Here is a 24268-nt window from a genome sequence, read left to right as displayed (position 1 = left end):
TGGGAAGAGAAGATGGCACCACAGCCCCTAATGAAAGCACTTTCCTCCTGCCACCCCCACCCCACCAACCAAGCCTGGGAACTTCTGTCCTAGGGAAAATAACAACTTTTACCACCACTGGTATGTGGTCCCAAAAGGTCATCCAGAAAGGAATGTGATCTTTGGGCTAGAAAAGTTCCCCCACTCTTGTTTCCCCATCTGCTTCCTATGTGCCATGAGCTTAAAGAAAAAAAACCCTACATAAAATAAATTCATACATTTAACATATTGTCTACATAGGCTGACTTCATTAAATTTATTTCTTGTCTCATTTGACCCTAAGCTCCTGGAGGGAAGGCAAGATGGACATGTGATTGAAAATAGTTTTTAAACTATTTGTAACTTAATCTGCAACTGGGCAATCCAGTGTATAGTTAGCCCAGTTTGGCTTTGATTGTAATGGGTCAAACACTTAGGTTCAGTACCACAGCCTTTCCCACTGACTTTAATGGAGACAGATCACCCACACCAGCTTTCAACACTTGTATCCTTTGTGCTTAGGAGCCAGCTATGCAAGCGCACACATAGTTAAGAATACTTACTATTAGTTGCTGCTACTCCTATTATTACCTATCCAACTTGCTCTGTAAAGAGCTTTGTAGCCTGAAGTTTTTGGACCATTCCTCCATGGGAAATAAAATCTGATCTAAGAGAGCTCCTATTTATATCCTTGCTTCTGAAGAGAAGATACTGCCGACAATTTCAGGACCATTTGTGGAGGGGGCGGGATGGGAGTATCAATGTTATTGTGTGGTCGGAATGTTAGGTGAGATAATCATTCAGGAAAGCAGAGGAGTGAAGTCAGGGATATCTTGAAGAGAGAATAGGAGAACTGAATCAATCCCCAGTTCAGGCCAAATAAAATAAAGAAGAGTTTGTGTTGTCGAAGCGACAAGAGGAGATCAAACATTCTTAGGTACTGCACTACTGGCTGAAGCATTTCTGCAGCCAGAATACACACTGCGTATGAACTCTATCCACTGAGCTCAGTGGGGTTGAAGTGTGTGTTGATGCTGCCAATTTTGCAAAACAGGAAGCAAATTCGCCTTTCTCATCTCAGTAAAGATTAAGCCAGCAATACAAGATGCTCTCCCCCTTCATTAGGGGAAATCCACCTTTAGTTATTGGGGGTGGGGAGCAGTAAGAAGAGTAGAATTACCTACGCTTTTTCTGCTTAATTTTAAAATTGATGTTGCCAGTTCATACTATAATTGAAGTACAGCCATGCGAATATTGAGCCAAATTTCTCCTTGTGGAGACATTTCATAGGAAACGCTCATTTCCATATCTGCAATGGTGATAGTTTTATGACAGTTTTATGACAGTTCAGGCCAAATCTAGGTTGTCTCTCATAAGTCAAACCTACCATGGACTCAGCATTTACCTTAATTGTCATTTATGATTATTACTTATAATCTCTACAACACTTTTTTTTAAGTGTGAAAAGTGCTTTGCAACATGTATCTCATTATTCTTTGCAATGTGGTAGCACCCATTATAATTCCCAGGAAATTGTGGCTGAATAAAAGGAGTCACCTACTGACATGCAACAAGCTTATTTCGCTGTGGGAGCACATGAACGTATAAATTCCAAGGCTAATATGCTATCCATTGGGATATTCTGGTTTTAATCAATTATAAGGCATGAAATAATAAATACTTAACATGCACATGCACAAATACAGGACAAAAGCTTGTAAAGCAAAAACATTGGGGGGGGGGTAGCAAGGCACCTATTTATTATTAAGTTTTTAGCCTATTTGTCCTTGAGTTATCTCAGCTTCTCCTCCTACAGTGTAGTGTGTGGCAGCTGTTGAGAAGGCAAATCCCATGGTAGGGATCATTTAGGGAAGAAACTGAAAATAAAACTGCCAGTATTATACTGCTGTTATATAAATCTCTGGTGTGACCGCATTTGGAATACCATGTACAGTTCTAATCGCTTCACCTAAAAATAAAATAAAATACAGAGTTGGAAAAGTTTGAGAAAAGGGCAACCAAAATGATAAAGGAAATTGAGCAACTCCCCTATGAGGAAAGGTTGCAACATTTGGGACTTTTTAGTTGAGAGAAAAGGTGAATAAGAGGTGACATGGCAGAAGTGTTTAAAATTATGCATGCCATGGAGAAAGTGGACAGAGAAAAGTTTATTTCGCTCTCTCTTTCATAATACTATAAATTGTGGACATAAAAAAAAAAGTTGAATGTTTGGAGGATTCACGACAGACCTAGGAATGCGCTTCACACTGCACAATAGTTAACATGCAAAATTCACTCCAGAGGGGGCAGTGATGGCTGCCACTGGTATGGTTTAAAATGTGACTACACAATGGTCTGCCTCCATGGTTGGAAGCAGTAATACTTCTGAATACCAGTTACTGGAAACCACATGAGGGAACAAGCTCAGGTCCTGCTTGTTGGTTCCCCACAGGCATCTGGTAGGCAACTGCAAGTACAGGATGCTAGATGAGATGAGCCATTGGCCTGATCCAGCAGTCTCTTGTTCTGTTCTCGGTCAACTCCATTGGGCCACCCTACCCCAATGATTGCATTTGCACATGCTGCATGTGGTGAGCATTTGTTGACTTGCGAGCAGGCCTCTGGAGAAAGCAGTAGCCCAGTGCCCTGTTAACAACTTCCAGGTCTCACTGTAGTCTATGAGTTGGGTCCAACAAGCCACAAACCTAAGGGAAACAGTTACTAGAAATGTTCCACAAATACTTGCCCAAGGGCTTCACCAGGAGTTCACACAAGGATACAACAGGATAGTTCTGTAGCAGTTCTCATAGTTTGTGCAGCATCTTGTGCTAGATTTTACACAAACAGAGAACATCGGGCAATATAGTTTCACTTTTCTTTCACAAGGGATAAAACAGCAATTCCATGAGTCAAGAAAGCCTTATTTCAATCCAACCCAGTATGTGCCTCTGGGCCTTAGTGACCACACATGTAACTCAAACAGATAAGAGGATATCATTATTGCATTTGGTAACTTTTTTGTGGTTTTGCTATTCTCATCACTGGAAGGCTTTTCAGAGATCTTCTCCAAATTGCCTTATTTAGAAATATATATTCTTGGTATGTCTCTGCATTCAAACTCTTCAGCTGACTCCACCAGGTGCTGTCAACATGGAACAGCACAAAATATGCAATTAAATTACCGTCTTGAGACTAGAAGGAAGCAATGAACTCCAGAGAAAATCTGTCCTGACATTCTACTGTCGTTGAGTTTTTAGCTTTATCTGAAGTAGTGGTTAATTCATTTGTGGTTTCAATAGTACGAAATGAACTGTGAAAATGGACTGAAGAAACAAAACCATTCCATGTTGTTCTTTAAAAAACCCAAACCTCTTTCTTGTGCGCATTAACTCTCACACTTTTGTGGTGCTGATAAAGTCTGCAACCAGCTATACAAAAAATTGTGGCCTATAACAGGATTTAAATTGAAATCTGTACATTCAATGCAGCACTAAGGCTAAGGTTCCATCACTATGGTTCCATCTCTCTCTCTCCTGCCCCTCATAAATCTGTTCTGAGGGTTCCCTAAACCCACCAGAGCAAATTTTGGGGATGGCACAGGGTGTGCTTGGGCTAAGGACAGGGCAATTCCCATTGCGCTAGTGGGAAACCTTGAACTGGCTTCTGCAATGATTTAGTTTAATATAGGCCCAATGTCATGTAAGAGTGTAAGTTTTTCAGCTCAACCAGAAAATGGATAACAACCCTACCTTATAAAAATTCACCAGGATTTTAGTGCAAATTTCTACTATATCCATGTTTGTATGTAATCTTGCCTCATATACACATTTTTTCATAGCAAATTTTCTAATAATTTTTATGCAGTATTTTTCACTAATATATAATATTGTTGTATGCTAGCTTTTGGACACATTACATTGCTGGAGAACTGTACTGTAAAATTCAGAGAAATGTGAATTTTGAAAAATGGCTGTGTTTTGGTCTGCACATTGTTTAAGAATGTGTGAATTAGATAAAATGTGGATTGAATTGAATTTCTCCTGCATTCCCAAGAAAGAACACCAAAAGGAATACTGGGATCTGTGCTGCTTCTCCTAACAAATGAACGCTCAGATGAAGGCGAACACACAGACATATATGCTTACCATATATTTAAATTTGTAAGACATACAGTGGTACCTCTGGTACCTCTGGTTAGGAACATAATTCATTCTGGAGGTCCGTTCTTAACCTGAAACTGTTCTTAACCTGAGGTACCACTTTAGCTAATGGGGCCTCCTGCTGCCGCTCCGCTGCCGCTGTGTGATTTCTGTTCTCATCCTGAAGCAAAGTTTTTAACCCGAGGTTTTATTTCTGGGTTAGCGGAGTCTGTAACCTGAAGCATCTGTAACCCGAGGTACCACTGTACTATATATTAGGGCAGAATGCACTGGCTCTGTATAGACGCTGAAACAAGTTGAATTCAGGAGTCTTCATCCCCACCACCGAACTGAAGTATACATCAACACCACCCTGAAGTTGAACCCCTCACCAAAACCCTCATGTCATTTGACTATTCCCCCCCCCCTGTATAGCTCATTTATTTACCTGTATCTACCGTATTTTTCCATGTTTAAGACTAGGGTTTTTTAAACGAAAAAATTAGGTTTAAAATTGGGGCTCATATTATACATGGGTAGTGCTGAGGGGTGTTTTCTTAATTTGGAATCCCCCAAAATAAGGGGTGTCTTATACATGGGGGCATCTTATATAGGGAAAATAGGAGTATGTTTCTATAACTCTCTGGGCTTTGCAAAATGTGAGGCTATCCAACGTCACCTGCAGATCACCAAAGACCTCTGGATTGTTTTAAATATTATAATTAAAACAGGGAAACCGATGGTTTAAAAAATAAAAATGTAATGCAAGGGGTTTTTTTGTTTCAGTTTGAACCATGTTGTCCTGGTTTAACTAACTAATAACCTTTGGAACAAAGAGAGAGATATACAAGGAAAATACAAATCATTTGGCCAACTCTTAATTATTTTAAGGTAAGACAGGGAATCCTCACTTCTGCCCCCTTCAAAAATATCAAACTAATATGAAGTTTTGAGTTTTAATGGAGTAAAGTATATTCTTTTACTTCCCTGCTACACATCCCAAGACCTATCTGGCAGGTTTAATTCACTCTGAAGATGTTCATGTGCCTTCAAATTTCATCCACTTCAGCCAAAAAGGGAGTGGGGAATTAAAGCCATTATTAGATTCCTCATTTTTGTGAATAGGGAACATAAAGCTTCATTTAAGACAGAGCAACTTGGAACTGCAAAAAGAGATCAAAACAGAAAGATCACAGAACAACTGAGGAACAGTTTTATTTTTTTAAAACACACACAAATACAAGGCAAATATTTGGTCTCTCACACACCTCTTATATCTATATCTAGTAATTTCCAACTCTGGCTATGATTCTAACCATATCTACTTGGAAGTAATTCAGCGAGACTAACTCCCAGGGTGAGGACAGAAGTTTAGAGTAGACCCACTGAAAGTTATCGACTTAAATTACTTAAGTTCATTAATTTCAATGGGTCAACTCTGAATTCAATATGACCAATGTTGATTATCACTTATATAGACATATTTAAAATGGGATCTATTTTACATTCTAAATCCTTATATCTTCAGGCTCCCTCCTGTATCTAAATGATTCTATAGAATGCTTATGATATTTTTTTCCTGGTAATGTTCAATAACTCCAGCCAGATTTAAGAGCAACTGATCACACTTTATCTGGCTGAGGCTTTAGGTAAAAAAATCATTTCAGAAAGGAGTTTGTTATTCTCTTATTATCCTCAGCCCAACTTGACAACTGCAAACAGCTACTGTGTTTGCAAAGATCTTTTGTTAGCTTTTCAATGATTGATCACTTTCTTCAGTGCTAAATTTTAAAAAAGTCACACTGATATGACTGGAAGTGTTTTCAGCTCCTCTCCCTTTCCACAAAATAGCTCCCAGCATATCCTAGTTAATACATCCCCTGTGATCCTATTTACGATAGTGAGCCTCTTATAGATGCTACATGTTATTAGCATTCATTTTCTTGTTTGACTAAATAGGCATTTTGAGGTTGCACTGCTCAGACTGCAGCAGCAATATAAATAAAAAAGGCAATGCATTATTAAAGCACATATTCTTGTTACTCGGTTGCAAAGGGACGTGTGTGATGAAAGGTGATTTGTTTGGAGTGTCTTCCTTGCCAGCTGGAGTGTGAAAGTAACCAACCCTCTGTAAATATATGGTTTTCCAGAAGTTGGGCTCACAGCACTAATGGAGCAATACTGTTCCAAGTTACTGTTTGTGCTGAAAACAAAAGAGCTGACGATATCATTCTACTACTTCCCATTGTTTCTATGGCTTTGGAGCTCAGGGATGCTCCATATGTTACCTCTTTTCCATATACAGAAAGTGTCTATATAGTGAACAATATGAGTTGGGGCTTAATCATGTGAGCAACATGGGGACTTCTGTTCTCAGAGGGTTTTTCCAGCTTAAAAGGAAGTAGGGGAATGCAACATTAGCCCCCACAGTTGACAAGTAGTAAGAAGCCCAGGATTGGTCAGGGCTGGTATAAATACTAAAACTGCCTGTTCAACACAGCAGGTTTTTTTTTCTGCCTGCTTAAGTTGTTGTTGTTTTGTTTTCGTTTTGGTCCTTTCTGATAATATGCACAGTATCTGCAGGTTTTGGAAGCAACCCCAAACCACGCAAAATTGGTTTGTGAAATGGAAGCAATGGCTGGGTGGGATAGGGTGGCAGGAACAGTCAACAGATGGAAAGAGCCACAGATCTAATGTAAAGGTTCAATACCAATAGCTTCTCTTTCAGAAAGACAAGTGTCCATGAAATGCTCCATTCTGCCCCCTGTAGTTTTCAGTTTTACTTTCCCGACCCTCAGTCAATGCTCAGTGCTTGCTGAGCAAACCCAGTCTTCACTGGCCTGGATTTTGGGAGGAGGGGCTGTCCCCGCAGGCTTAAAAAAAAAAATTGTACTTCTGTAGACACGGGTGGCGCTGTGGGTTAAACCACAGAGCCCAGGGCTTGCCAATCAGAAGGTTGGCAGTTCAAATCCCCACAACGGGGTGAGCTCCCGTTGTTTGGTCCCTGCTCCTGCCAACCTAGCACTTCGAAAGCATGAAGTGCAAGTAGATAAATAGGTACCGCTTCGGCGGGAAGGTAAACGGCGTTTCCGTGTGCTGCTCTGGTTCACCAGAAGAGGCTTAGTCATGCTGGCCACATGACCCGGAAGCTGTATGCCAGCTCCCTCGGCCAGTAAAGCAAGATGAGCGCTGCAACCCCAGAGCTGTCCGCAACTGGACCTAACAGTCAGGGGTCCCTTTACCTTTACCTTTAGACATAAGAAGCTGCCTTATACTGACTAAGACCATTGGCCCAGCTAACTGATATGTCTACTACACTGACTGGCTGCCCAGGGTTTCTTTCCTAGTCCAACCTAGAGATCTGGAGATTGAACCTGAGATTTTCTGCATGCAAAGCAGATGCTCTCTCACTTAGCTGCAACCCTTTCCCTGAGACCTCTTGAAGCGCTTATAGACTTTGGGGTTTCCAAGCTGATACCTCCCTTTTGCCTTTCAGTGGCTCTGCTTAGGCTCCATTTCTGCAGGCACACTTTGTCCAAGTTTGCTATTAGAGTGATGAGCTCAGGGAAGCTGCTGGTGACAATGACATGTCCTGCTGACCCCGACAAGGGGAACCCAAAAAGCAATGTGGAAAAGGAAATCCCATGCAAATTGTTCAGTTATGTTTGATTTATACAAATCACATTACACACATATGCATCTGTTACTTGGGGATAGAAATATATAAATTGCCAAAGTATTTTCAAACATTCTTTCCCAAATCATGTTCACTGTTGACCCCACAGTTTAAGTTATCCACTGATGGGAAATCAAGAGCAGAAAATAAATGAGAAGGAAAAGCACTGTTTTCTGCTTTCCATGCTATCATCAGTCATCTCATCCCTCTAATCATATTACGAAAAGCATTTACATGATCTGCTCTGAAAGTCATATTGCCTCTTTGTGCTAGCATGCTTTTTTGCATTTCCAAAATACGTGACAAATGTAATTATGCCTGAAATAAGTAAAGCTTCTCCTTTGGCAGAAGCAGAAAGAATACTAAAAAAAAAAAATCTGTGCTATGCTACATCTAACCTAATTATAGTGACACCATTCATGGCTTTAGTGTTCTGTTGATGTCAGCATTTACATTGTGAGTGAGCCCTTAATTTCAGGACATTATTGCTTTGTTCTTCATAACTTGGCTCCTTTAATGGAAATTTGCAGCAGAGCAGTAGGAGGCTTCTCTAACTGTTTTCTTTTAAAGTTTCTTGATTTCTAATGTGACCTTAGGCCACTTCGAACCACATTAGGTGTGCTTACTGAATGTAAAAAATACACAGCAGGGTCGCGGTGGTGGGCCTCACCCCTGACCTACATCACTCAGCAGCCTGCTTGAACAGGTCCTATGCATGTACAAATAGCAAGAACACAGCCTTGCTCATTCAGTCAAAAAAAGAAGGGCTTTTCTCATAGTTTCTGATCATAGGAATAGTACAGTGTATCTCAGGAGGGCTGGGGAGCCTTTGGTCTGGGGGCCAAATGTGGCCTTCCAGAGCTCTCTCTGGCCCCATTAGTGCTCCCTCAAAGCCATATCCCTTAGTGGACCTGCTTCTAATTTTCCTTAGGTGTCTTTTCCTGGATGGAAATGTGTCCCCAAACTCTGATAATACCTCCTGTTTGCCTGGATGGAAGATAGAGAGTGGTAGCCTACTGTACAAAGGCAAAATTCACATTTGTTACTTGGCCCACTTTTGCCTCTGGTTTCACTCACCACTGCCATGGGGTCCCAGAAGGGAATATAGTCCTCAGCCTGAAAAAGTTCCCCTCAACCCCTTAGACTTAGGGTCTATGGTAGACAAGTCACACTGAATGTCAGTTGCTCAAAAGGGGGCCTTCTACTACTTTCCTGCGCCTGCTTCCATGAAGAATCAGCCACACTCACTTGTGTTGTCTAAGGAGGGTTACTATATATTGCATTCATTGGGTCAGGGTTTCCCAAACTTGGGTGTCCAGCTGTTATTGGACCACATCTCCCATCATCCCTAGCTAGCAGGACCAGTGGTCAGAGATAATGGGAATTTTACTACAAAAACAGCTGGAGACACATGTCTGGGAAACCCTGGTCTAGCTTGTGTCTTAATTTTCCCCTTCCAAACAAATTCAAGGTTGGAATTCATGTTCCAATCATAGTCGTATTCACATTTTATAGTTCTTATTCCTCAGAAAATGTCACTTCATTTTAAATATTTTCCTCTTCTGCTTTGAAGTAGAGTTGGAGGAGTAGATTCAATACTGATTTGAGTGTGACTATTTTAACTGAAGTCATTATATTTAGTGCTGATTGATACTGAGGATATTTTTACTCCTTCAAGAGCACCACAAGAGATTGCTTCATCCCATCCATTGTGCACAGCACAACACAGAGACCCTTGAATGCAACTGCATACATGAAATATATGACTAATGATTGTTTTAGTGCCATACTGAGGATATTTTACCATATCTGAGAATAGATTGAGAGTTCAACCAATGGACTGACATTAGGTTTATCTGGGTCCAGCTTCCATATGAATTCCCAGGGTTCTTAAAACACTGCCTCAAATGCCCAGGCTTAGCCCTTCTCTGGATCAGAAAAATATTCAGGTCAGAGAAGGGCCCATTGCAGTTTCTCTTGGAGTGACAAAGAAGAAGATGGGGAAGGGGCTTTGGGTCTCCTTTATTTAATGAACTCCCAGGAATAACTAAAAAAACCCAAGGTTATTCTCTCTCATTTTTGGTCTGGGGTGGGGAACCTGGAAGAGTTCTTTTGACAAAATGTTTTTTGTTTTGTTTTTTGTCATCCTCAACTTCCCACCTGCAACAAAGGAACAATGAAAATGCATTTTTCCTTGAAGAATTGGGGATGGTAGGTTGGAATAACCCAGTGTTTATAATTACAGAGCTTGTGACAAACTGCCCATGTTGCCTTCAAGCCATAATATATAAATAATGAAATTATATCTTTATTTGTCTGAGCTTTGTTGAGCAAGCAGGAAACAATGCGGCAAAAGGATGTGGCAGATTCTTGGTACTACAAAATGCAATAGAAAGGGAAGCCAAATACACACCGGAAAGAAAGCGTGAGGCCCAACTTTGAAAGCAAATGTTCCCTTGCTGCTAGCTATGAAGAGCCTCCCTTAGGAGCAAAATACAGGTGGGTTTTTAGTAATATCCATGACACAGCAAAGAGGAATGGTGGGGTAACATGGCCCTGTCCAACTAAAAATAGCAACCAAGTTTAATAATGCCTAACAAAGCAACAGTACAGTGAAATTAATCTGGAGACAAGAATGATCTGCCATGGTAAACAACCACCATTGACTGATCAAGCTGATCAAGGAGACAAGCTGTCAATGTCCTACGTATACAGTCTTTTGAGAAACACTTCAAAAGGTGGATTGCTAACACCAGTACTTTCCTCTCTTTTAAAATTTTTAATAGAATTATTCTTAATTCGTTTCTGATTGCCTGGAATCTTGCCAAGGCTGACTGACAGATGAAAACAAACTGTAGCATCTGCACAATTCAGCAAGGGCCTTATTTAATGGTCGACAACAGAAAGCTTGCAATGCAAGCCTGGCTAGCTGCACTAAATTCTGACAGCAGGACTTCTCTTTCCTTGGCACATCCAATCTCCCAAAGCCTAACCTATGATGTTACCACTGCCTATTTTTCTCCTCACAAAGACTCACTTAAAAATGCTCCTAAGCTCACAAAGCATTCCAAATGCACTTCCAGGGGGTGATAAATGTGCCTCAAAAGCTCCGCTCATATATTATGAAAGAGAATGAAAGTTTATTGTCTCCCCCCATTTCTGTCTCCTCCCCACTCCCTCCCCCACTTCTCTTTCCCCCTCAGCCACATATTACCCATAACAATCATGTCTCAAACTGAATACAACTGATTTGCATGAAGGACTCTATGATTTGAAAACAGAGATGCTGAAGGTCCTTTTTGTTACTCATGAAAAAAATACTTTAATAAAACACATTTAAGCAAGTGCTGTGAAATCCTGACTGTCAGGATTAGAGAGAGGAGACATCTAAAAGAGAAGAAATGATGGGGGGGGGGGGTTTCAGCGCCATCACTAGCTGAGCTGCTCTGGAATGACAGAACACGGACAGTAAAATCCAGAGTTTTAAATCAGATATATGATGTTATTATTCTTTACATGGATTTGCAAGCTTAGAAATGAGAAAGAGGATGCTCCTTCCAGCCAAAACCACATTCTGATTATTATTTTGCCTTCAGTATTGTAATGGAAGAGACGCAGGAGATAAAATGTAATACAGTGGTACCTCGGGTTAAGTACTTAATTTGTTCCGGAGGTCCGTTCTTAACCTGAAACTGTTCTTAACCTGAATCACCACTTTAGTTAATGGGGCCTCCTGCTGCGTATGTAACCTGAAGCGTATGTAACCCGAGGCACCACTGTAAACACATATCAGTTGAATGTAAGAGGTCTCAGGATTCTGAACACATCACCTCTTCACTCTCAATTTAGGCCACAATCCTAAGACTCATTCAGTTTAATAGGTCTCACTACTTAGTAGAAATGGTTAGGATTTAACTGTCATAATCTTCCAGGCCACTTGAACTGAACACCACTTCTTTGATAACTGAGTACACGGAAATCCTTGCATTTAATTATGTGCATGTGCTTTGCTAGTTGTAAGGGCAATAGGATAGGAAATCTTTCTATAGCACAAAAGGAGAAAGTTGCTATAGCACAAAAGGAGAAAGTTGCTCCTTCATCATCTGAGGCCCTTCTTCATATGTCTCCTCCATGAGAGGTCCGTAGGGTGCCAACATGAGAAAAGGCATTTTCTGCGGTGGCTCCCTGCTTGTGGAATGCTCTCCCCCGGGAGGCTCACCTGGTATCTTTGTTATGTATCTTTAGTCGCCAGGCAAAAACATCCCTCTTCCCCCAGGCCTTTGGTTAATTACCGGTAAACAATCTATGGCCTTTTAAACTGTGGGAGGGGTATTGTTTTTGTTTGCTGCTGTTATGGGTTGTGTTTTTCTATTGTAAAACCTCCCTGTGCTCTTTGGTTGAAGGGCAGTAGAGAAATTTAATAAACATAATCATAATCTATTATTAAGAATATTTGTATATTGTCCCATGACTGGTATTATATGAAAAATATGGGATGTGCTGCCAGTAGCACCTTTGATTCCCAAAACAGGCACAGGGCAGAGCAGCAGTGATGCTATAGAACATTACCAATTTAGGAACAGTGCAACATCTTAACAAGGCAATAACAAGCCGTCCTCTAGCAATGCCTATTTCTCGTGCCTTTTACCATTTTGATGATTATTTTACATCAATTTTATATTCACAATTCAGGAGGTAAATGCCATCTTGGAATCAATGCACCTCTCCTTCTCTCTCTTTTTTTATACACACCTCTCATTTGGGTCGATATGCTTTTTTACCCACTGTAATTTATTGCTATTGCTGATGAAAGAATAAAGTGAAAAGTGGAGAGTGTAATCAAAGCTAATAGTGAGGCCAAATACCATGTGACAATAAATCAGCAGGAAAAATTGCACTAGAGATAAATGGGGGTGTTTACCATTTCAGTTTGAATACTGCCAGGACAACAACTATTTGTGTAAAATACAAGGCTGCACAGGGGAAAGCAGCATTCCTTTACTTCATCATATATATATATAAATAAACACACACACATACACACACATATTACTACCTCCTGCCTGGATCTTTGTTATGCAGATCTGTGTTGAGGAATTTTGGTTTGCAGAAGTGGCACCTTCCAAATTTGCTCAAAATAATACTGGCTTCCTTTGAGATGTAAATTTTTCTTTACTTCAAGGCAAGTAAGTGGGAAGAAACCAAATTATCATATGAGAGGATTTGTCAGAGGAGTGTCTAGTAAGTTTCTTATTTCCCTTTCAACCAGTGCTTTTCAAACAGAGAACCAGGACCCACCAGTAAAACCTGGGCCACTTTCATGTGGACCTCAGTGCCACAGCCTGCCCAGTACTTCCTCACTTGCCAGCCCCTCCTCCTAGCCATGCCATAGCCTTTTGGCTAGACCAATCCCAGAACCATCAACTCCTTACATGATGAGTAAAGGTAGCCAAGAGATAGAGATGTGGGGGGTAGGAGGACAGTAAAGGGGTACAATCCACCTTGAGTTGTAGTCAAAGTCAAAACTCCTATTGAATTTAATGGAGTTGGTCTGAACTCTATGTGTATTCCCTCAAAATCCAATCTGAAATATTGATCCAACACTTATTAGAAACAATAAAGAGGCATGAATACATTTTAATTCTCTTTTTATACTGCCCTGACTTAGCACTTTGAGCACAGCATTTAATTATAACCATAACCACAATCATCTATCAAAATAGCACAGTCTGTCTTATATTATATAGGTATTACAATACCTTTGGATACTGTTTGACAGGAATCAATACTCTTTCTGACAGCTTTATATTTTTGTTGCTGATGACATCGAGGTATTTTTTCTCTTCATCCTCCTTTTTCTCATCAGAACTCTGGAACTTTTCAATTTCTAGGAAGGGTGAACAAAAAAAAAAGAATCTATAATTAGATGGCTGTTATGCTTTGATGCAGGATTATTTTCTTATTTGGAAGTTATATGAGTAACCACATAGACTCAGGCAAAAGAATGAGTAGTGCTAAGGAGAAAATTCTGTCCATGCAAGAGTGAATATTCTCCCCCATCTTCCCTACCATGCAACCCATAAATCTGTTCTGAGGGCCCCCACCAACCCTCTGGAGAACATTTGGAGATGGCATGTGGCACACATGGAGGATAGGAGGGGTAAATCCTATTGTGCTAGTGGCAAATATCCTTGTACTAGCACAACTATTTGGTTGAATACCACCCAACATACTATACAACTTAAGCTGCAGCTGACATTTCAACGGAACCTATGATGCAATCATAGGGAGACTTTATGATAGCAGTCAGCAGGACACTCAGCATTAGCTGGGTTCTGCTATGGAAGTTGAGAGCTAGAGTGAAGCATACAGAAACTATAGCAATTAGGCAAGAGAAGAAGGCCAGACTCAAGACATTTATATCAGGCCTGGCCAATCCGGAAGTTTTATACCGCCGGCAAATCATGGGAGCCCAATGTTGCACCACCCTGTTCTTGTATGCTCCTGAAGGGTGACCACAAACAGACCCAGGTACTTCACTAAAATAATTCCCAATCCACAATGTTCCCATTTTAAGCTCTCAAGTCTCTAATGAGCTGCCTCTTCCCTCTCCCTCAAGTTTGTTGCATAATTTCAACAAGGAATTGGTTAAGAGAAAGCTCCAGTTAACAAAAATGTTGCAAGCAAAGGATCTTGAACAATCCCAATTTCCTTAAATCTTGAAACATTCAGAAAGCATGGATAACTAACGGTGCAAGCCTAACCATGTCTACTCAGAAGTAAGTCCTATTGAGTTTCCATGGTAACTGAGTGGGATTAGGATTGCAGGCTAAATTCTGAATGACAGATGTTAGCATGGTCCCACCCAGCTTGTATCAAAAGTTACAAGGATCAATTCCTCAACTATCTCTACCCTTCATTAAAATGTTATTCCTTCAGTACATGTTTTCCTGCGCTGAAGAGCCATTGGCTTGCCTCAGCTCTTGTGCTAGGAGCTGTGCTTTGAGCTCCTGTCTGCCAATCATTCCTAAATATTTTATTGTATCTTTCTCTTCTTTTTGTACAACACTCAGAGAAGTGATTTTATGAGGGGATATCATAAGTTAAATAAATAAGTAAAGTGTCTGTTGAGTACTGCCTGGCAGATGTTTCTTTCGCAAGAAAAGAAGGGAGTGTGTTTCACCCGTGATGATAGCTGCTCACTGCTGTTAATATCCTATGCCTTTTTGGGGGGCATCATGAGGAACAATCGGGTCAATGGCATTTTCAGTCCCATCATACCTGATGTGGAGAATGGGCTCCTCTAAACCAGATGGAAGCCATTGTGTCTTGGTGCAGGTCAATCCAGCACTGATTTGCACTTTTGGACTGACATCTTTGCAGACCTGCATTCCTCTCATCTAGTGTTTCTGACACTGGATCAATATTGTAAAATAGGGGTACACTCTTGGGAAAACAAGAATTGTTTATTTATGAGCGGAAGAAATATGCAGTTGAAGTTTTTATTCTGCATATGAGGCCCATTAATAAGAGGAAGTAAGCTCTGGAAAACCATAGGGATTTCCTCATCTGAAGGAAAGCCATGCTGCCAATTAACAATGGCATTCTCCTTTATTATAGTGTTGGCTGTTTCAGGCCTCAGCACTAACACTGAAAATGGCTAGTCCTTTGATCAGGTTAAAGCTTCCCAGTGCTTTCCCCCCTTAAAATAAAATGTTTAGGGGTACTCTTATTTTCCTACTCATATTGAAATACTGCCCCTCAACGAGGCCAAACCTAGATTCACAAAATGTTTAGGGGTATGCGTACCCCTGCGTCCCTGCCAGAAAAAAAGCACTGAAGCTTCCTACAAAAATACCACGATTATACAAAAACAAGATGTTCTATTGCCCTATTTTTTGCTATTTCATATGAAATAGTGAACTAGAAATCCGGAATATAATTAAGGAACTGTTGAGGCAAACAAATAATAATTTCTCTCGGTTAAGGGCTTGAGACTCCCTTGAGCATATTTGTTTGGCCTTACAGCAGCCTTATAAGTTGCCTGTCTTAAGAGTAGGATTTGCTTCCTCTACCAAGTGAGGGGTGTGTTGTGGCTTTTTCCTTTTCTCCTCTTCAACCAACATGTTGTTGCTGAACTTGCTGCTTGAGCCCCTGGTAATGACACTTCTCGGCAAACAGAAACCTGCTAATGAGCCTGGCCCTGCTGAGCCAGGAATGTGTGCACAGCAGGAACTTTCTGGAAAAGTTGAAGAGCTGCTTTAAAGAAGATAAAATGTGGATAACCTAAAATAGTGCTTTCTCTCTCTCTCTCTCTCTCTCTCTCTCTGTGTGTGTGTGTGCGCATGAATGAGAGAGTCATTCTCCCTGATCTTCAGAAATCACAGGGTGCATTTGCATTTTGCTCTGAGGAAAGCGTATTGGTGACTTTGTCCTGTTCATGTAATATCATCTGTTTTACTTACAAATATAAAGATTGTGCTGCAGGGAGCAGCACGCAAACAAAGAAATAAATAAATAACCTCAGGCCAGATATATATATATATATATATATATATATATATATATATATATATATATATATATCTGGCCTGTCAGAAACACACAACCACCATTTTCTCTTTGTAGCAACTTTAGTTCAGCCTTCCAGCACCTTCTTTACAAGGTGCTCTATCGCCCCCTTTGGTAGCCCAGAATAATGCATTTCTTGCTTGTTCCGTAGTGACTCCAGAAACACCAACTCATGAAAGCAAAGGAGTGGCAAAGACCATCGTATACACACATGCAGTGCTTTTTTTTCTAAAAAAAAATGTTTAGGGGCACTGTCATTTTGACTCAAGAAAATCACCATTTTATAGTTTAAATTGGGAAAAATGAATACAGTAAATGGACAAAAGTACAAAAATTCACAAAATGTTTAGGGGTATGCATACCCCTGAGTGTCGTCCCTCCTGAAAAAAGCACTGCATACATGCACACATACTTTTATTTGTATGCTGCCTTCCCACAGTTCAAACCATGGTCAACGCTCCTTACAACATGAAAAATACATAACTAAAACATAAAAAGTAGGCATATATAATAAATCAAACATTAAAAAAATACAAAACCGATCTGGACAATTTCCACATGAATAACTGCAAACTCTAGAATAAAGATACAAAAAACCAACAGCAAACAACACACACTTACACACTTAACAAAAAACCCAAACAATACCTCAGCCCAAAGTGTCTGGGCTGAACATCAGAACACACATTCTGAGAAGGGTACTGCTTTGTGTAACAGACAGGCACATCTGCAGCAATCCTATGCATACTTCCTTCGAGGGCAGTACCACCGGTCAAACGCAATGGGTCTTACTTCAGAGTAACAGCTATACAGCTCACTTTGATAGGCTTACAAAATCACTTCAGAACAATTTGTTTGGGTGTAATTGCTATGCATGGATGAAATAGGCCTCACCGCTTCATCCTAAAATCCAGTGTCCTGCAGCTAGAGCATCCATTGGAGTGCTATTTTTCTAGAAAAAGAGGTGCTGGAACTCACTGTGAGCACTTCCCTTGTTCTCTTATAATGGCAATGGTGCCCACCTGAGAGGTGCCAGAACTGAGTTTCAGCTGGGGAAAAAACAAAACCCTGATCGGGCAGAATGATGTAGGTACATAGAAACCTGCCTTACACCAAGTCAGGCCATTGGATTGCAGTCAGGCCAGTTAGATTGCAAAGTCTAAGGTTTATTATATCTGAAGGCCTGGACTGCTTCTGTAGGAGAAAGTGGTGGCAGAATAATACAGGAATTTATCACAGACCCTCTCTTTGGTTCTACAGAAAGTATTTAAAAAAAATGTTCCCTCCTATAACAACCTTCACTCAATTAACAAACAAACAAACAAACAAACAAACAAACAAAGCTACTGTGCTAGCTTTTGGTTAATATTGAACCTTCTATGTAGGAGCATATGCAAAAGGCGACAAACATAAACACATGCCTTTTGCAGCCTGCAGTGCCACAGTTCACTCTATCAGCTTAGGCCTCTATTTTCTCATTTCCACCAGGCCAAAGAGTTAGACCAGGTCAAAGAGATAAGGTAGTGCCTGGCAGTTCACAAGGGCTAGTATAGAGAGCCTAGTAGGACAAAGATGGCGCTTAGTGTCACATGGTAGGAGCAGAAGATGCCCGCTGGAAGGCCAGGGGGAAGGACCTCAGGGGTGGAGTTCAATGGATATGGAGGCAGAGGTAATAACAGAAATCAAGCCAAGATAAAGAAATAAAGCCAAAATAAAGCTGCCTGCCCATTCTATTCTGATTCCTCATTCTGAGATTTTACTCCTTCCTCTGGAGACTCCCAAAAGGAGGCTGATATCATGAAACTTCAGACCAAGGAGAGAGAGCTGACAAGCTTAATCACCATGTGGAGCTGGTCACTGAATGTATCAACATGAGCCCCAGGAGGCCTTGCCTTGAAAACGAAATTTCTGGCTGTGATGAAGCATACACAGAAAGCAGCAGCAATTGGGCATCAAAGCAGCATAGGCGGGAGGAGGGGGCTATATTGGAGCAAGTAAGCTTCTAACGGAGCAACCTCCCCCCAAACCCCTGCTGCCCATATCCTGATCAAGCATCATCACACCTTTCAGTAGTTTCCCAAGCACAGATTTGCAGAAATCTACACTGTTCTGGCAAAAAGAAACTCAGTAAAGAATGTGTGTGCGTCTTACTCCCCCACCCCACCCCCCAAAACACCTCTGCCGTGCCAATAAAAGGAAGTTAATTATACTTCTCTTCACTATACTTGACATCTGTTACAAAACTCTCGTCATGAATATAGTATTTCCATTTTTAAAAAGTCACCCTCCCCAGCAGAAACATCCCTTTGCTACATTCTGAAGCATGTCAAAACTCATCAAATAACAAATGTTCTTCTCGTCAGCCTCTCCAACCTACCATAAAATAGAATATACACCTTCCAAAGCTGCCAGCATTTGGTTCCCCTTCAGAAGAATAATGTTAGTGTTTGCTTAGTTTTTCTCTGGGCAGCTGTTTTGGGTGTGTGTGTGTGTAATTATTTGATTGTAAGTATTAATGATGTCGGGAGGGACGCGGGTGGCGCTGTGGGTAAAACCTCAGCGCCTAGGACTTGCCAATCGTCAGGTCGGCGGTTCGAATCCCCGCGGCGGGGTGCGCTCCCGTTGCTCGGTCCCAGCGCCTGGCAACCTAGCAGTTCGAAAGCACCCCCGGGTGCAAGTAGATAAATAGGGACCGCTTACTAGCGGGAAGGTAAACGGCATTTCCGTGTGCTGCGCTGGCTCGCCAGATGCAGCTTGTCACGCTGGCCACGTGACCTGGAAGTGTCTGCGGACAGCGCTGGCCCCCGGCCTCTTAAGTGAGATGGGCGCACAACCCTAGAGTCGGACACGACTGGCCCGTACGGGCGGGGGGGGGGTACTCTGCAAGGATAATATTAATGATGTCAGCTACATGTTTTTCAAGAATCCTGCACCTCCATCATAAGATTGATTTTCCTTTCACCTGAGAATTCTGTGGCCTGGTTCTTATACAAACAGCCTATAAAGCTATACCCAAAGTGACGCATATGCAGAATTAGGTGTTTCAGAGCATAACTGCATTGAAAACAATCATAGTCCCCACTCCCCAAAAAGCTAAAGGAACTATAGTATGGGTGTTAAGAGGGCTCAATCTAGCATCCACCCATCCACACAACAATAACAACAGTTTCCCATGATTTCCTAGAAAGAGTGAATGACTTTGCCTAGCTTTGGACATAATGCAGAAAGGAAGTGCAAATGCCTCATGTTGTCAAGTTCCCAAACCAAAACACAATGACTGTTGTGTGTAGGCAAGGAAGAGATCACAAGGTCCAGATTCCATGAGCAAGGTAAGAGGTTCATAACCAAATAGGAGCTACAAAGATGTCCCAGCAGCTAATATGCCCCTCCCACCAAGCTTTTAAATATGAAGCAGGCAAAGTTCACTCACGGGACTCTCTTGCCCTATAAGTCTGTTGATCTGCGCTCTATCTGGGCAGATGCAAATGATCTCACCTATGAATATAGCACCTAGGTTTTGGCAACAAGATTGTGTCCTGTCCCTCTACCTCCATATCCACTGCCATCTCCTCCTGCTAAGCCCTTCGCTATGTCTTTTTGAAGTTGCCCTTGCTCTCTGAGGAGGCTCTATGCTCTGCCGGAAGGGCGGGGGGGGGAGAGCCAGCAACTCTGAGTCACCTCTAGAACCAAAAGGGGAGGACCTTCATCCTCCCGCCCTTGGTGCCAGCCATTCAGCCCCCAATCTGCTCCTCTTCCTGGTCCATCTGGCCACCAGACCATGCTAGAGTCTGGCGAAGCTGAGAGGCCCATGAAACGTACTTAAACTAACCAGGTTCAGGCCCAGTTCACAAGGGACTAATTATACTGGTAAGTTACAACATTATAAATGCATTATAAAAATGTGACACCAGGGGGTGCTGTACAGCAGTCAATGGAAAATTGCATCAAGCGCTATATACGTTTCCCCCCTTAGCGTTTTTTTCTAATATGTGTAGATCCAGCCAACGTTTGTAATGGTTGCTCTAAATAAGAGGTAAGCATTGAAAGGCTCCTTCTTCAGCTCCAATTAAAATGTAAATCAGAAGAATTTGTAGTTTACCCCCTTTCATCTACCAGACATCAAACTTAAAAAGAACAGGTTTGGACAGCAAGGAGAGGTCTTGTAAACTGTGTGAAGCATTTTCAGCAATAGTTGTTTTTTTGTTGCTGTTTGGGGGTGGGGAACTTCCCACTGCAGCAGTACCTATTTACTTGCACTGGTGTGCTTTCGAACTGCTAGGTTGGCAGAAGCTGGGATGGAGCAGTGGAGGCTCACCACCGTCGAGCAGATTCGAACTGCCAACCTTCCGATCAGCAAGACCAAGAGGCTCAGTGCTTTAGACCACAGTGCCACCTGTGCTGCAGTAAAGATACCTGAGCACAGAATACACAGATATTTTGGAATACATAGAGGACAAATCATGCACAATACTGCTTAGAAGGGTGTATTAATATTCTGGCTACATGGGAAGCGTAGATCATTTTTTCCACCCAGTTGGCACCCTCCCTCCTGACAGTGCCCATATGCCGTGATTTAAGATATCTAGCATTATAGTGCAAATGAATGCTTGATGCTGTGGTTTATTTATATTTCCACTTCCAGTAAGCAACAGAAAATATGACAATCAATATTGTGTTTTGAGCCAATCAAAAGATTCCAGAACATGAGACTCCCCCTTAGGTCCCAAGGAATTTTGCAGTTGGCACAGACCTCTAATAATGACAGTCAGCTAATTGCCCTTCAGATTATGGTAATATGAGCAGCACATAAAATTGGCCATTAGGGTTAGTCTAACAATTTCATAGCACATTATACAAAGACATAAATCTTGAAAGCACTTTTCCTTGGGGGAAGTAGGACATATATGTTACCATTTTCCACAGTGCCAAGCGTCACATACCAAAAAGTACTTCCAGTTATAGGCACAATAATCAGCAGGAAAAAAATGTTTGTCGGGTAAATGAGGATTAAAAAACCCTCTAGAGTTCACACCAGGTGAAAAGCAGCCTACACATTGGATTAATCACACCCCAGAGCCAGGAGTTTGTAAAAACCAATGGGAGCTTCTGCTTCCACTCTGAACTTGGTACACAAACAGGATAAACATGAAGCAAACAAGGTTACACTGAATAAGCCAGGCAATATTTCCACCACACCGAGACGACAAAAAGGGGCGAGGGTGTTGAATGAAGGAACTGATGTTGAGTTACATAAAATGGAATTAAATGACCCTGACAAGTATGTTCTTAAACCCCATTAGCTTCCTAATGGAAATAAGATGTTCTGTCAAGGAAATAAAAGGAAAGGCTGACTGGAATTTTTGAATAAATACAAGGAGTGTACTTTGAGGAACTTCAGTTCCAATCTGCTTCTAACAAAAGTAACCAATGCTAGCATGTTCTTTCCCGGCAAAAGGAGCCAGGGGTAGGAGTAGCTGCTGGCAGCCTTGTCAAATTAACTTTTGGAGAGCTTCAAAATACACCCCCCTTCTCTAAGAGCTTTCTTCATCAGTATGCCTATTTGCCCAGCTGGTTGACCTTTTAATCCACTTCTCCTGCATTGTTCAAATTGGGCAGACAAGGTGCAGGTTAGCGATCCATGCTGTATCTTTAAATATCTTGATGTGGGAAGGGGTGGGGGAGAGAGCAGCCATGGCCGAATCCACGGATTCTTTTCCCAGTCCTGCCTTCCCACCTTTCTCTGCCTGCTGTATCAAATAAGGTCCCAGGTATGACATACAGGGAAGAAAAGGATACAGAGTAAACCCTACACAAATTCAGAGTGAAATCCCTAAGACGGTTGGATGGCACCTTGTATGCCTCCTTCTGGCAACTCCTGCAGCCAAGCTGGTGCCAAATGTATTGCTCTGCTTTCCTTCCTCAGCAAGGCCGAAAGGGGAGTCTTGTTGTCTGGGTACCCCAGGATCTCCACACACACTATCCAGAGAGGTCACTTTGGTACTGCTATATTCAGGCAGAAACAATGCAGGAGGCAGCAGTTATGAGTTACCGGACTCTGCAACCACAGTGATTCTCCAGCAGTTTGACTTCACCCTAGGAGGCGCACTCCATTGTCATTCAAGACTGATGGATACCAACATTATTGAAAATAACATTGAAAATGCATATGAAGGAAATTGCTTTGACAAAACATGTATGTTAAGAAAAGTTGCATATAAAAATGCATTATTGCAAAATTTTCATGAGAACTTGAAAAAATAATAATTCTCAATTTGATTTGGAAATATAGAGAAAAGAGTTTAAGATTGGAAAATGAAAACTGAAACTGACAAATTTGCCTATCCTTAACCCAGGCACAGCTCTGCTAAACTTGCCTGTCAGACTTGATTCCCTTCACACCCCTTCTTGGACCATTTCCCATTTTGACTCCCTCAAGCCTGTCCTTCAAGGTTGCTCACTTCCCCCGCCCCCTCCAATTAAATGAGGCAGAGCCACCAATTAAATTCCAATTGGAAGTTGGCTATTGTAATCCCCATCAGATGCATACCCGGAAGATGTTCTCCAAACATCTCAGACACACACCGGATGCAGCTGCTGCACCTGTTACAGGTTTAGTATTGTCAGATACTGTCCAATGCTTAATTCCATTTGCATGCTTTTTTTATTAAAAAGAATTAAGCAATTATACCAGCTCAGCCGTTGCAGCATGAGACTCTTAATCTCAGGGTCATTGGGCAAAAGATTCCTGCATGGCAGGTGGCTGGACTAGATGTCCCTCTTGGTCCTTTCCAACAATACAATTCTATTATTCCAAATGAAATTGAGGTGAAATGTTATCCAGTTCCAGACTACCAATATGAAACTGTGACCTCTAGGCACAGCCCATCAAATGGCATCCTCTTCCCTTTGTGTGCTTGCACTGCAACCCTGACTTTAAGTAATCTGTGGACTTGGACCCCAGGCAGGAAAACGATGGTTAGATAAGTACACAGAAAACACACACAAGATAACACCATTCCATGCAACGTGTGTGTGTGTGTGGACGCGTGCCAAGGGCCACTTAGAAGAAGAAGAGGAGTTTGGATTTATCACTACCCGAAGGAGTCTTAAAGCGGCTCACATTCTCCTTTCCCTTCCTCCCCCACAACAAACACTCTGTGAGGTGAGTGGGGCTGAGAGACTTCAAAGAAGTGTGACTAGCCCAAGGTCACCCAGCAGCTGCATGTGGAGGAGCAGAGATGCGAACCCGGTTCACCAGATTACGAATACACCACTCTTAACCACTACACCACACTGGCTCTTAGGGAGGAAACGGGGTCCCTTTTTGCTCTATGCTAAACCTCCCCAATGGAAATTGGTTCTGTTCATGTAGAGATGGGTTGTCTTCCTCACTTCATTTGCTTCTCAACTATTTATTTATTTATTGCACAATACAATTAACTGCAGAACATAAGAAGTTGCATTGATTTCTAAAATAAATTGCAATAAAAATAAATAAAAATCTGAAAATATTTGAACTCACCAATTTGCAGATTAGATGCACACACTTACGCCCTCATACACAGAAATATACTGTGGATGTTTAAGTAAGTCACTACTCTGCTCAGTGGGTCTTACTCCCTATTACGTAAGTATGTTCAGCATTGCAGCCTAAATTTTGAAAACACAATACTACAATACTAGTGCAATACTACAGCATGCAGGTCTGCTCAGAGGTCTGTCCCATTAGGTTCAATTGAGCTTGAGCTTACTCCCAGGTAAGTAGTATAGGATTGCAGTGCCAGAGGAAAAATACTTCAGTGTTATCTATTATAATGCGATGAATATTCTAGCAAATAATCCAATTAAATCATTACTTCGACAT

At 41.5% G+C, this 24268-nt stretch overlaps 1 protein-coding gene across 8 annotated transcripts in view; it reads right to left on the bottom strand.

Annotated features, from left to right (window-relative positions):
* KHDRBS2 (KH RNA binding domain containing, signal transduction associated 2) overlaps nt 1–24268 on the bottom strand; it is a 325396-nt gene that overhangs the window by 236363 nt on the left and 64765 nt on the right. For all 8 annotated transcript variants that reach the window (XM_083431747.1, XM_083431748.1, XM_083431749.1 and 5 more), the window contains exon 2: nt 13593–13720. In XM_083431747.1, coding sequence (XP_083287873.1) covers nt 13593–13720 — 128 coding nt within the window. The remainder of the gene's footprint in view (nt 1–13592; nt 13721–24268) is intronic.

Source organism: Podarcis tiliguerta (assembly GCF_965153285.1).
Source record: "Podarcis tiliguerta genome assembly, chromosome: 3".
Classification (NCBI taxonomy): domain Eukaryota; kingdom Metazoa; phylum Chordata; class Lepidosauria; order Squamata; family Lacertidae; genus Podarcis; species Podarcis tiliguerta.
The sequence above is the reverse complement of the archived record's forward strand: the minus strand, read 5'-3'. Positions and strand labels throughout refer to the sequence as shown.